Source organism: Pongo abelii, chromosome 4, assembly GCF_028885655.2.
Source record: "Pongo abelii isolate AG06213 chromosome 4, NHGRI_mPonAbe1-v2.0_pri, whole genome shotgun sequence".
Classification (NCBI taxonomy): Eukaryota; Metazoa; Chordata; class Mammalia; order Primates; family Hominidae; genus Pongo; species Pongo abelii.
Window position 1 is genome coordinate 157,858,892 of NC_071989.2, and position 14,803 is coordinate 157,873,694.

At 44.0% G+C, this 14,803-nt stretch overlaps 1 protein-coding gene across 16 annotated transcripts in view; it reads left to right on the top strand.

Annotated features, from left to right (window-relative positions):
- ABLIM3 (actin binding LIM protein family member 3) overlaps positions 1–14,803 on the top strand; it is a 119,260-nt gene that overhangs the window by 83,129 nt on the left and 21,328 nt on the right. For 15 of the 16 annotated variants that reach the window (XM_063723911.1, XM_063723921.1, NM_001133255.1 and 12 more), the window contains 2 exon segments: positions 5,968–6,026; positions 8,537–8,608. In XM_063723911.1, the coding sequence (XP_063579981.1) occupies positions 5,968–6,026; positions 8,537–8,608 (131 nt within the window). 16 annotated transcript variants of the gene reach the window in all.

Here is a 14,803-nt window from a genome sequence, read left to right on the forward strand (position 1 = left end):
TCCCTGACATAGGCGGACACCGTTCTAAGTGCTGGGCATGGATTAACTCATTAATCCTCAAACCAAACCTATGAGGCAGATACCGTTGTCATCCCTGTTTTATAAATAGGGAAACCAAGGCACAGAGAGGCAACTGACTTGCTCTGGACAATGCAGCTAGTAAGTGATGTAGCCAGGATTGGAACCCCTTAAGTATATTACATGAAATGATGCATAGAGTGCCTGATACCAGTAAAGATTTACTAACACCCAAGATTATAATGATCACACTGTTGTTATTACAGGGCAGATTCAATATCAGTGTTCACTCCTCTCTCCGGCCGAGTTTGGCACTTTCAGTAGCAAAGGAGGAACAGAGTGCCTTGGTCTACAGAAGCAATTCACCTGCTGGGAGGAGAGGAGTGGGAAATTTTTACGTTAATGTAAAATTCTCATAACATAAAATTAACCATTCTAAAGTGCACAATTCTGTAGCTTTTAGTGCATTCACAATGTTGTACAACCACCACCTATATCTAGTTCCAAATCATTTTCATCACTTCAAAAGGAAACCTCATACATGCCATTAAGCAGTCATTTCCCATTCCTCTGTCCCCGAAACCCTGGCAATCACCAATCTGTTTTCTGTCTCTATGGATTTACCAATTTTGTATAGCTCTTACAGATGGAACCATACAATATATGTTCTTTTGTGACTGGCTTCTCACCCTGAGAATAATGCTTTCTAGGTTCATCCATATCATAGCAGGTATCGGCAGGTCATTCCTTTTATGGCTGAACAATATTCCATTTTTGGATCTACCACATTTGTTTATGTGGATGAAGTTTTTTTTTAATTTTTTATTTCCATAGGTAATTGGGGAACAGGATGGTGTTTGGAAGTTCTTTAGTGATGTTTTGTGAGATTTTAGTGCACCCATCACCAGAGCGGTATACAATGCACCCGATTTGTAGTCTTTTATCCCCCACCCCTTTCCCAACCTTTCCCCCTGAGTCCCAAAAGTCCATTGTGTCATTCTTATCCTTTTGCCTCCTCATAGCTTAGCTCTCACTTATGAATGAGAACATACAATGTTTGGTTTTCCATTCCCGAGTTACTTCACTTAGAATAATGGCCTCCAATTTCATCCAGGTTGCTGCGAATGCCATTATTTTGTTTCCTTTATGGCTGAGTAGTATTCCATCATATATATATACATATGTATATATATAATATGTGTATATATATAATATGTGTGTGTGTATATGTATATATCACAGTTTCTTTATCATTTATATACTCATGTATATCATTTATATACTCATGTATATATCACAGTTTCTTTATCTACTCATTTCTTTATCTACCCATTGATGGGCATTTGGGTTGGTTTATGTGCATGGAGATTTTAAAGGAGCAGTTCCAAGGTTCCTCCCAGTCTACTGCCACAAAGATAGTGCTGCTGTCATAAAGGCAGAGGTCTGAGAAACCTCATCCTGCTATGGTGAAAAAAAATCCAGAGGCCGGGTGTGGTGGCTCACACCTGTAATCCCAGCAGTTTGAAGACTGAGGAGGGTGGATCACGAGGTCAGGATATCGAGACCATCCTGGCTAACACGGTGAAACCCTGTCTCTACTAAAAATACAAAAAATTAGCCGAGTGTGGTGGCATGCACCTGTAGTCCCAGCTACTTGAGAGGCTGAGGCAGGAGAATTGCTTGAACCTGGGGGCGGAGGTTGCAGTGAGCCTAGATCGCACCATTCCCCTCCAGCCTGGCGATAAAGCGAGACTCAAAAAAAAAAAAAAAAAAAAAAAAAAAAGATCCAGAGAGGAAACCTGCTGTAAGTGAATGCCCTAGCTAGGGTCAAGGCCAAAAACTCAAATGCCCACGTCAAGGAGTGGGAAGGGCTGGGAGTCAGAAAGTAGGGAGGGTCACTGGTGACCTGCAGTATCTAAAAACCTTCAGACTCAGAACTGTTTAAAATCATGCTTACTAAACAGAACTGTCCAATGGACCACTTTCAATCACTGTACTTGTAACCTCTAGAATGCCAACATTCTAGAAGACTATGATACCAGCTCCAGCTTTGGCATTAAAAAACAAAAAGCACTGGCCGGGCACGGTGGCTCATCCCTGTAATCCCAGCACTTTGGGAGGCCGAGGCGGGCAGATCACCTGAGGTTGGGAGTTCGAGACCAGCCTGGCCAACATAGAGAAACCCCGTCTCTACTAAAAATACAAAATTAGCCGGGTGTTGTAGTGCATGTCTGTAATCCCAGCTACTCAGGAGGCTGAGGCAGAAGAATCACTTGAACCCAGGAGGCGGAGGTTGCAGTGAGCCAAGATCATGCCATTGCACTCCAGCCTGGGCAACAAGAGTGAAACTCCATCTCAAAAAAAATAAATAAATAAAATAAACCTTGGCAAATTTAACATCAGGGTGCAGCAGAGAGGTGGGTGGCTTCCCCAACATTAAATCAGCCCCAGATGTTACAGGTGTGGAGTGTGCTATAACCAGTCAGAGAGATAAGACTGACTGCTGACTCTGCTAATGATTAAAAATGGCCTTAATACCTGGCTGACAGATAGTTTTGGAGATTCACATCTCTATCTCTGAGTCAGCTGATACAGAAATAGCTAATCCTTCACTTCCATAACCTTCATAGTAGGTTTTAACTGCAGAGCCTGGAATTGTGGGTGACAATCTCAGAGGACAAGAGAATGTGACTCATGGAACCAGGAGTTGAACAAGCAGAAAATGTACTCACAAAAAGCTAGAGCTCTGTCTTGTAAAATTGGTTTCTTTATCACATAACATTCCAAGAAAATAAATTTAGAGTGTTATCTGGTATTTAGCCCTGTGGTTCTCAAATTATGAGTCATAAAATCACCTGGGGAGCTTGTTAAATCACAGATTCCCAGGTCCCACCTCCAGGGAGTTGGCATCAGTGGCTTCTGCAGGAGGCGCCCAGTAATCTGCATTTTACCAGGCTGCAAGACAGGTGATCCACAGGTCACAGTTTGACACACCCCAATATAGTGAATATGCTTGTAGACTCAGTCTGGAGTTGTAGCTGTCTAATCAGAGTCTACATTGTACTACTTGTCCAAATCTCTGGGCCCAAGTTAGAGAAGCCAACTGCCTAAGATAGAATGCCATGTTTCTTTTGTTTATTTATTCACTCAATGAGTATTTATTGAGAATCTGCGGTTCCTGCAGATATATCTGTAGGTATGATAGACATGAATCCCTCTCCTCATAGAATTTACATTCTTATCAGGATAAATGGATAGGGGCAAATAAATATCTTCTTGGTACAGTAAAACCTGTTAAGATGGAAACAGAATCTCTAAGGATTTGGGGAGCTGGTAAACATCCCTTAGTGTAAGTACTGTGTGCTGAGTCTCCTTCCTAATATCGCTGCTGAGCATTTACATACCCAATGTGCACTTAAATACTTTTAGGGACAAGGGCTCACTGTCAGTTGAATAAGGCCATTCAGTTCTTAGGTGTTAAATGTTCCTTCCCTGAACCTTGTGCCCTTAGTCCTAGTTCTACTTTATAAGACTTGCAAAACAAATGAATGCCTCTTCCTACAGAGAGTCATTAAAATCTGTGAAACCAGCTTTCACCATTCTGTTAAGTCTCTTCTTCAGGGTAAAGACCCAGCCTTAGAATTGCCTTTGAGTCCCCTTCCTAGGATGGTCACCATCCTCCCGTGGGTGCATTTTACCTAGTATCTTTTTGAAAAAAAATACAAAGGTAGGGTCCAATGAGTCATTCACATGCATTTCTTTATTAAACACACATGGGCCAGGCACTGTTTTTGGCTCTGGGGATAAAGTCCATGGAAGAGAATAACCATCTTCTTCACCATGATGTTATCCTTCTGTTAATGTCACATTGTTGAGCTATTGGCCAAGGGAATAAGCTCAGAAGACCGTTATTTCACAGGGGTCTTCGTGAACAAATCATCTTTTCTTGCATTCTTTATCTAAGTTTATTGCTAGCTACCAACTAACTTTTTTTAGCCTCTTTTATTTACAGATATACTACCAACTCCTAAATTCTGATTTTTTCATTTCTAATTATATTTTTTTCTTGTTTGATCCTCCTCTCCTTGTTTCTTATGTAAATATGCTTTCCAGTATGCAGAGTGCTGAAGTTAATGGCCATTTTTGGCTCAGTTTTATTTGAGAGTGAAATGCCAATGTCATGGGGTTAGAAAGAAAAAGAGACCCTCTAGTCTGACCTCCTCGCTTGACACATTATTTCCCCACATGAGGACTTCTGCCCTCTTGATCTTTCCTATGCCTCTTTAACTTAAGTTCATGACCTCCTCAGACCTCTGTGTCCATCTCATCCATTTCCTACAGTGACCTGTAACATGTGTTTCCTGCCACAGCCACAGTCATAAACAATTCCTGATAGATTCGGAAGCAACTCAGAGAGGAACCGGAAATGCTCTCTCTAATAACTCCCTAAAGTAAGAATCCCAACACACAGCTTGGTAGTGGACACACCCTGTGATTGCTGGATCAAGCCACAGACTCAGAGTCCCTCTACTGGGCTCTGAGAACCATTGCATTTTACTTTAGAAAGAATTAAACCCAGTTGAATAATTAGGAATACCCAAGTATGTCGGCAGACAAAAATCAAAGATTCTTGTTCCACAAAAGACAAAACTGCCCGTAAAATTAGAACCTTGGAGATGAAAATAATCTTCAAGGCCATCCAAATCCCCACCTTATTGTTCTTCAGATGAGGAAACCGGGACCCAGAGAGAGGATGTGTTAGAAGCTGAGCAGAGACAAAAAACACAGGCCTCCTCACTTCAGGCCTCTCTTCTCTTTTCCACTCCGAATTATTGACCTTTCACCACCATCTCATCCCTTAGCTAGTATTCCGGTCCTGGGGGTTCCAGGCAACAAAGCATAATATAAAGTATATCCTAGAAACAAAGTCAGACAAACAAATGCCATCTGGATGCTCAGGAATCCAGCCATTGCTGGCTCCTTTCCTTTTAGGGCTGGTTACAAGGGGAATGGCTCCAGAGGGATAATATGTTCCTATTTTTCCTTCTAATCCAGGACACCTGTCCCTCCTTTGGGGAATGTGTCATATTTGGGGCTGCTTCTCAACATGTGAGCAGCCACCTGTTGCTCATGCCTTTCCAAATTGGCCTTTCGGGTTTGGGGCTGGCCAACTGGACCCCCATCCACAATAAAATGTGGGCATTAGCAGTATACTAAATTTGAAGAGTCTGGAGTCTCTGAGGAATTAGCAGGTCAAGGCAATGCTCTCAAGTGGAATATACACCATGACACCTCCTCACCCCTAAATGTGATAGCTCTGGTAGACCATCATAAGTCTTTAAGAGAAAAGAAAGCTGGAGTTCACCATGCTCTGTCACTCTTTTTTATCCACACTGTCATTTATTCATTCAACAAATATTTATTGACCACCTGCTATGTGTCACTCACTGCCAATCATGCACTCATCTCGTCACCCCACAAACATGTACGGATCTTATCTAAGAGCAAAGTCCCGTGCTGGGGACTGTGGGAGATGTAGCAATGAATAAAGCTCAGTTCCTGCCCAGGAGAAGCTCTTGATTTAGTGGGAAATGAAAAATCCATAAGCTACTGTGCCTTAAGGCTGTATGTGTGGAAAGAGACACAAAGAACTATGGATCACAGAGGAGAGAGAAGTCACTCCCAGCTGGCAGGTAAGAAAGTTTGCAAGAGGATGTCATGTGAGCCCTAGACCTTGAGAAACGGGTAGGATTTGGACACACAGAAAAAGGATGTGAGTGGTCGCATAGGTTTGAGAGGTGCCAGGAGGGAGCTGGGAAAGCCAAGGGGGCCCTTCTGGCAGATGTGTAAGGGACATACGCTGACCACGGAGTAAATCAAAGTGGGGCATGGAGAGAGTGCTGGAGGGTTTGAAAGGTCTGAGTCTTCGTTATTTTCATGACCCCTTAGGTTCCGAGGTTTGGCACCCCATCTGCAAACAGGCAGCCCGGGCAGAGAAGAAGTTAAAGGTAAGCAAGCTAGTAGATTCCAGACCAGCACTCCTGCTTTGCTACTTTCTGCCACAAGTTAAGGGAGCTGTGCTTTGGGACAGGGTCAGCATTCCTCAGTGTGCACACTCCCAAATGTGTGCCTGTGTCCTTGGATTTCCCTAACGGTAACACCTGCCCCGTGGGGTTTTTGAGGGGCTTAAGACATCGGATGTGAAAGCACTCTGAAAACTGTAAAGCACTGTATCATGTGAGTTTTGTCTTTCTGGGGCAAGGCTGTAACTCTACCATTGCTGAGCAAGATGGCGGCCTCGCTGAGACGCTCTCGCCATGGTTTTTCCCAGCCTAAGGTCACTCGTTAATAATAATAGTTAATAATGTCACAGTAATTGACAGTTTACAAAGCATCTTCACAGCCACTGTCCGATTTTACTTCTTTAACCCTGTGAAGCAGATGGGCAAGAAATTCTATCTTTGCCTTGCCTGTGAGAAAACCGGTTCTAAAGAGGTGATGATGTGCCTACAGTAACAAAGCACAGCCGACATCCCCAGGTACGCGCTGGGCCAGCTGAGGTCCTGTGTCCCTCTGAATTACTGTGTTCTGACAAATATCAGGAAGGCTTGTGAATCTGGGTTCCTGATACTGTAGAGAGGGATTGAGCCTTCCAGGCTGCAGGAAGGATCCGGCTTCTGGGTCTTTGATGATGTGGAGGAGACACCTGGGGTGTGTGTTGGGGGATAGGGAATGGGGTCTTTACATCCTGGCCCCCGGATATCAAGTTGACCCCTTGGGACTCTATTGTGTTACCTGCTAGAGTCTATCCAACTAGAAAAGCAAGTGCACAATTTCTGACCAGCTAGTTAAACATGTCTTCCTTGCTATCCCATCCACTTAATGAAAGTTTTTTGAAAGAGCCAATTTATTGATGCATAATTATTTTTTAAGCCCTGAATTTCTTTCCCTGTTTCTTCCAAGACCCTCTCCCATTTAAGGTATAAGACCTACTTGTCCCTTTCTTCATTTTCCTCCCCTTTGGTGGCATTTCCCAAACTTCAGTCATCCTCTGCAACCCTGATGCCTGTTGCCATATCTGTACACCACCTGTTTCATTATATACTTAATCTTTTTCTTTATATCAAGTCACTACTTTTTATTAACTAAACTTATTTTAAAATAAAACTTTATATTGCCACGTGGAAACCAGTAATACTTGCTGTAAATAGAAGGTAATCATAAAATAAATTCAATGATAATGAAATAATTCTTAAGAATAAATGTTTAAAATTCTAGCTAGACAGTGTTGCCTGCGCTCTCTTTGTTTAAAAAGGGAAATTGGGCTGGGAGTGGTGGCTCACGTCTGTAATCCCAACACTTTGGGAGGCTAAGGCGGGTGAATCACTTGAGGTCAGTAGTTCGAGACCAGCCTGTCCAACATGGCGGAACCTCAATTCTACTAAAAATACAAAAATTAGCTGGGTGTGGTGGCACGTGCCTGTAATCCCAGCTACTCAGGAGGCTGAAGCAGGGGAATCACTTGAAACTGAGAGGCAGAGGTTGCAGTGAGTCAAAATTGTGCCACTGTACTCCAGCCTGGATGACAGAGCGAGACTCTGTCTCAAAAATAAAATAGGAAATTGGCAATTGTTGAGATAGTTGTTGAAATGTATTAGCACCAAACTGAGACCGCCTCCTTGATCTATCAAGGGGATTGAAATGTTAGATTTTACTCTCTAACTCTATGATTCAGTATTATCAAATGTTCCACCTTCATCTTCCCAGAACCACCGCTAGTTCACAGTCCACAGTTTAGGAAACTTTATAGCCCCACTTAGAATGCTTTAAATTGTAGGATGAGAAAACTGGGAGAGAATCAAGTGATCCTGAAGCTCAGCCTCTTCATTTTACAGATCAAGAATCCAAGATGCCTAAGACCACATACTTCACCCGTGGGTCCTTGATTCCTAATCCCTTTACATCATGCAGGCACCCTCTTATGCATTAAGACTGGCATCATGCTGCTCTGCTAAGGAAGCTATTAATCCATCATTGCCATTGTTCAGAGACAGTTTTTTTTTAATCACTTAAGTTGATGTCAATTTGCAATTAATACACTGTAAAGAATCAGCATAATTGTGCAATTACATGAAATTTAACCCACTTTTACATTTTGAATAAACAAACTCCGAAGGAATGAATACTAACCAATTTTATTTTTTTAAAGAAATACATTATTGACTGGGATAACTCAAAATGAAAAGTTTTATGAGTAATTTCCTATTTAGACTGCTAGCTGCAAATACGTAGAAAATAAATCCATATTCTGCCCCCAACAGCCTGAAGTCCTTGCATTTTAGGTCTCATTCACACTCAGACCTTGACTTAAAAGGCAGAGAATAAAAAGGAAGTACAGAAGTAGCCAGAGAGTACTTTAATGGTATTGCTAATGTTGCATTCTTAACCCCCTGTCTCACCCTCCCCACCAAGCTCAGGTTGCAGCTTCTCACCTTTTCTGTCTTCATCTCTCCCATAGCATAGACGGACATCTGAAACCTCCATCTCACCCCCTGGATCCAGCATTGGGTCACCCAACCGAGTCATCTGCGTATGTATCACTTTTCTACCACCAAAGGCCCTTCCTTATTCCTGACCTGGTATCTAAAGAGTCACTAAGGATGAGGGAGCTCTCAGGTTTTCATCCAGCTGACATTTGATGCATGCTCTTCATGTGCTAGGCTCTGTACCAGCTCTTGAGGATCCAGTGGGGTACAGGGAGGACATAGATCCTGCCCTCATGAAGCAAACAGTCTAGTAAACCCAGAGTTTCAGGGATAATGCAGAGTTCCATGGAGCACGAGAAAGAAAGTACAATGACAGCAAGAGCCCTTGCTGAGTTCTAAAACCAATACAAGGCGCCTCGTTTCCCACTACTTAACTGAGAGCAAGAAAAAACTGAGGATCAAAGTGGTATTCTGAATAGGTATTAGGTGGAATATTGATGTGGAGATAGTGGTGGGTGATAAGGAGGCAGAAAGGAGAAGGAAGCCACATACACATGTGGAAACATGGCTGTAAAGAATTTGCAAACATAAGGAAGAGGTTTCTAATCATGTGGGAAGTCCAGGGATGGAGCAGACCCACCTCCATGTGTCGGAGCTCCCATCTCCACAGGCATTCAAACACAGAGAGACTCATCATTTTCCAGGGATGTAGAAGAAGAGACAGAAGTTGAGTTCAATGACCTCAGAGGCCCCTTATATATGTCATTCATTCATTCAACAAACATGTGCCAAGCATTTACTCTGCTAAGTGCAGTGCTCTGCTCTGGGGAAATGGTGATTAACTACACAGACTTGATGCCTGTCCTCATGACATTGAACACATAGTGCCATGAATCATCAATTGCAGTTATAAATTCCAGGAAGGAAAAGCACGGGGTCCTCTGATGATACTACAGATAAACAGAGGGACCTGACAATCTAAGACTAGTTGGGAGAAGGCATCCCGAGGAAGAAACATTAAACTCAAAGCAGAGGGATAAACAGAAATAAGCTAAAGGAGGTGGGAAATGCAGAGCGAGGGAAAACTGAAACGAGCAGAAAACCTCAATCTGATTGACTCTGGACTGTTCCAGCCTTCCAAAAGCCAAAGGAGCCAAGAAGACCAGAAATGTGGGGAAAATGGTCTGTAACAAGAAACCCATTCCAGACAAGAAGCTCTAGATACAGACAGCAAACCAGCCAGCCGTGGCCCTGTCCACTACTGCTAGATAATTACTTCAAATCCACATCCAGTCTCCTCTTTGATCCCTGGATAATGCCCATTGACAGGACTATGGGCACCTTTCCTTTCTTCTCTGGTCAAATAGAAAAAAAGAAAAACACTTAAGAGTTATCACTGACTGAAATTTCAGTATGGGTCAATACTACCATGTGGCTGTCAAAAAAGACAAGCTGCTTTGATCACAGGCTGTACTCATTGAAGATTCCTGTCTAAAGCAAGAAAGGTGATAGTCTCCCTGGCACTGTGAATGGGGCCAGACCACAGCAGGATTAATGGGCTTAGTTTCCAGGCATGCACAGTGAGAATGTTATTGACAAATATGAGTATGTTTCCAGAAGAGAGTTACTAGAACAGGAGCACTCAAGAAGCTGCTGCACTGTAATACTGTTCATCACAAGCTGGTTTCCCCGGTGCTACTGAGGGGCCTTGTAAACCTTTGTGAAATAAGTTAAGCCCTGATGATGTTCACCTTGGAGTCCTGGAGAAAGATTCCCAGAATTGCCCCTGTGATGAGCAACTCAGTTACAGAATGGAATTTATGATGGCAGCTAGAAACACCTGCGCTTGTGCCTTCCAACTAGGGGCTTACACATTGAGATCAGTTGTCCCTCACATCCTAGCAGAGGCATGTGTCTCCCCTTCCAGCCTCTCGTGCTCTCACCATTTATGATGCCTCATGCTCAGCTGCTCCTGGGAATGACTGAACATGTCATAGAAGCCCTGTTTTCAGTGAACCCATCCCAAGCATGGCTTCCAAATTTGGAAAAATATTCATCCATCTGCTTTGGATAGATGCAATAACAAGCATAAAGATGGATTTTAATTTAGTTTTAATAGACATTTGAGATTTTATATTCAAATAGAATTATCAGTGAACCTGAAATGAGCAGGTTCTTTCAAACTTTCAAACTTTACTCCATCTCCACTGACTTCTAGAATCATCTTCAGGTGGTTTGGCTTTGACCCATGTGTTCTCTTCCTTCCTTCCTTCCTGGCTAATTATGTTAGGATGCCTCTGATCAACTGGTGTGTCTCTAGACCTGAGGCTCATTTATAGCCCTGTAAACAAAGTGGCTATAGGAAGAAATATAAATTTAGTATTTTTGAGGTTTGGGGTAAAGTGCCAAAATGAATAGTCACAGGTCGAGATGAGTTTGGAAGATGCCAACAGCTCTCAAGGTCAAGATCTAACAGCCAGGACAAAAGGCAGCAATTACTTCAGCAAGTGGACTCTCATCTAATAAAGGCTTTTTTTACCCACACACCCCCAGAACTGGTGCAGATGTGGGTGTCTGTACCAGACAGGCTCTGGCAGAAATCAGGTAGCCTACCTCAAAGAGCTCAACTGAGGAAGGTTTCATGACGGAGGTGTGGGCAGGGTTAAGTGGACCCACAGGAGATAGTGACGTATCCAGGGACTACAGCAACATGATGTGGTTACCACACTGGACCTAAAGAGATGAGGGAAGGGAACAGCATTACCAAAGCTAGCAAGAGCTGGGGAAGCCCAGCCTCCAGAGAGAGTCAGGCCCAGCCCACTGCCAGCCAGGAAGGTTGCCAGGGGAATAAGTGTGCCAGCCTCTCTTGCCATTCACCCTCTAGTCTCTGCTGGTGCATCCCATTGGCTAAACCCAGCTGAAAGTCAGAGAGCAAAAGAGCCTGTGATACAGCCCAGGCAGTGTTCAGGACATAGATCCAGGCAAGGAAGGGTGGACACTGGGTCTAGGGGCAACAGAGAATAAGCAACACTGCCCTAATTGCAGTGCTGATGTGGCAGGGATACAATAGTGGAAGAGCTTTGGTAGGTTTTCAAAATAGCACAGCTTATAGGTATTTATGAATGCTGCTCCCTGTAAAGTAGTCTTGGCCCTGAGACTATACCTGGCTCCTATGGTATTGGGAGAACGTTATCAGACTAATACAGTCTCTGGATTCTCTATCTAGCAGCCTCTATTGTAATTTGCAGCACCTCAGGACCTTTCAAGACAGATCCTGGTTGATCATAGCAAACACCAGGTCACAGAGGAAACAGCTGGAGGACATGGCCGTGGAAAAGACATGGCTTCAGGAGCCATGAGATGTGGGCTGTCACATGCAAGGGGAAGCTTTCTTTCAATCCATGCGGCTCTAGAGGGCTGAACTCTGCCAAAGTCAAGCAGAAGGTAGAGGCTCATTTCAGTTCAATGGAAGGAGCAGCTTTCTGAATGCAGCCTTCTGATGGTGTAAGACAGTGAACTCCCCATCCCGAGAAGACAGGAGAGGCTGCTGAAAAGGGCAAGCTCTCTGTGTTGAAATTTGGGCTCTTGCAACTTATTAGCTATGTAGCCTTGGACAAGTTAATTGATTTTTCTGTGCCTCTGGTTCCTTATTCAAAAGGAGGTTAATGTTAGTGCCTACTACTAGAGTTGTGAGTTGTATGGATGAACTGAGTTAATCTATATAAGGGACTTGGTACAGAGCCTGGCTTATAATAAGTACTCACCAAATGTTAGCTAGTGTTTTACTATCATGATTATTTTTGTCTTTACCATCTTCATCTTCTTCTTCAAGGATGCTGTGAAATGGGATGTCCTCACTCTGTGGGATCGGAAGGCAGTCAGCACCCAGGCTGTGTAGTTCAGGCTGAATTCAAATCTATTAGCTTAGTGGTGCAAATTGTATAACCTTTTGAGCCTCCATTTCCTCAGCTAGAAAATAGAAATGATATTGACATATACTTCACAGAGGCATTACAACGTCTAGAGGATATAATTCTTGTAAAGCACAGGGCTTACAAACAATATGTGCTCAATAAATGTTAGCCCTGTTGGAATGGATGGCCTCTAAGACCACTTTTATTCTAACATTCTACTATTCTTCAATTTGATCCTAATCTTCTGTTTGTGGTGGAAACTGGAGAAGTTCGTTCCTTCTGTATCTTGTTTTTGTTTCCTCTCTGCATTCCGTTTTCCCTCCTATCTTTCTATTCCTTTCCTGTCCATTTCCCTCTTCCCTAGGCTAAAGTGGATAATGAGATCCTTAATTACAAAGACCTGGCGGCTCTCCCCAAGGTTAAGTCTATCTACGAGGTACAACGTCCCGACCTCATTTCCTATGAGCCTCATTCCAGATACACGTCCGACGAGATGCTGGAGAGATGTGGCTATGGAGAGGTATTGCGTCTTGCCCTTCTCTCTGGGGCTATTGTAGGAAAGGAGGTTCTGCTGGGGTCCCCAGCCCTCTCCATCACAGACAATTTGGCCTCCACAATGCTGGCTCCCAGACTCTTCTACACTGGGATTTATGGCCAACATTTTTTAAACGAAGAGATTTCATTTGGCTTTCTGGCTCTTCTTGAAAAACCAGAGCTGACAACATTAAACCTACATTTCCGCCATCTGGAGATGGAAGCAGCACCCCCTATAGACAGGACATGAGCTTTCCATTCTCCCCAGTCCCCCTACTCCCTGTTAATCCCAGCATTGAAGCTGAGAGCTTGTGACCACTTATCACTCAAGCTGTTGTATTTCTTATACTGTAGGAATTTTTCATGTACTCAGCCCAAGGCGCTCATCTCCTGCCAGTCTCAATGGCCATTTAGATTTATAATCCCTGATTATAACATGTCTAATCAGACATGTTCTCTGGTTTTCGCATCTGGCCTTTAGCCCCAGTGTCTCTTCAAAGGAAGAGACACTTTTATAAAGACTCAGTAACAGATGGCTTTTGAAATCATTAAATGGTTGCTAAACAAGAGAAAATGTTTTCTGGAGATGGCAGCGGGGTCAGGGGCAGAATTACCCTGGAGGTCCTGGCAGTCTATATCCTAGAAGATTTCTAACCTTATCCCAGACCCCTTGAGTTAATTTGAGGCAGCAGAAGCCTGTCCTGGTGGGCAGGGACCCAGGTTCTTGTCCCAGCTCCACCATAACTGGACTTGTAACCTCAGGCAAGTTCCCTTCCTCTCTAAGGGATTTGGGTTCCATTTGGTTGAAGAGCCCACTGCTGAGATTCTCTGGTTTCCGGCCCCTGAAATGTACCAGGAGAGGAGGATCAAGTGTTTAGTAGAAGCCGCTTGTCCTTCAGTTAGAGATGGCAAACCAGGGCCCACAGGTTGCAGCCAGCCCTCAGATTTGTTTTGTTTCACTCACAAAGTGTCTTTTGAAAATGCAAACTAGTTGTCAACATGTAAACGCTGGGAGATTTCATGTAAGAATCTGCATTTCTGACTTTCTTGGAAAATTAAGATGCTGTGTAAATGCTGGGCAGGCATTCCAGCTGCTGGAGCTGAGGAACCGCTGCCCTCTTCAGTCGAGACATCCCATCTCCAGCTGCTGCACCAGCCACCAGCTCAACTCCCTTGTTGGTGGCCCCAGCCTGGCCCCTGCTTAGCCAGGGTGCTGACTGCTGGGTGCCCTGCCCTGGGCATTGTCCTTATGAACTGTAGAGGGGTCATGAACCAGTAGAGAGACAGAGAAGGATGGTGACAATAGCCCTGAGCATGCAGCACAGAAGCCTGGGTCCAAGTCAAGTCCCTGCCACTTCTGCCCTGAGTGGCCCTGAGCCTTCGTATTCTCTCTCTGGGCCTTGGTTTTTCCCTTCCTAAAAGGCGGGCATAATCTCGAGGTTTCATGCCTCCCATCAGTAGTCTGACCCTCTGGAATTCCCAGCGAGGCAGTCATCTGGAGAGGGGTACAAAGGAACTGATGCAGACCCTCTCTGCCGAGCCATCTAACCATGTTCTGTCCTTCCTCTCGTCCTCCTCTCATTCCTTCTGCTTGTTCCACAACTGCCTTCAAACTCTTCACTTCTAAGTCGCTGGGAACATTATCTCCCTACTCCCAGGTAATTCAGCTGATAGAGAATTAAGTTGATATATAATTGTGCCCCTTTATGTGGACTTCACCCATCCCCAGCCCCCCGAAGGTGTTTGAGCCCTTGCCCAAGGTGCTCCCTGCAAGCAGGGAAGCGCTGGAGAGACTCGAGTGCGTGTCCTGGAGGAAGTGGCAGTGTCATACAGGATAGAAATCTGCCCTTC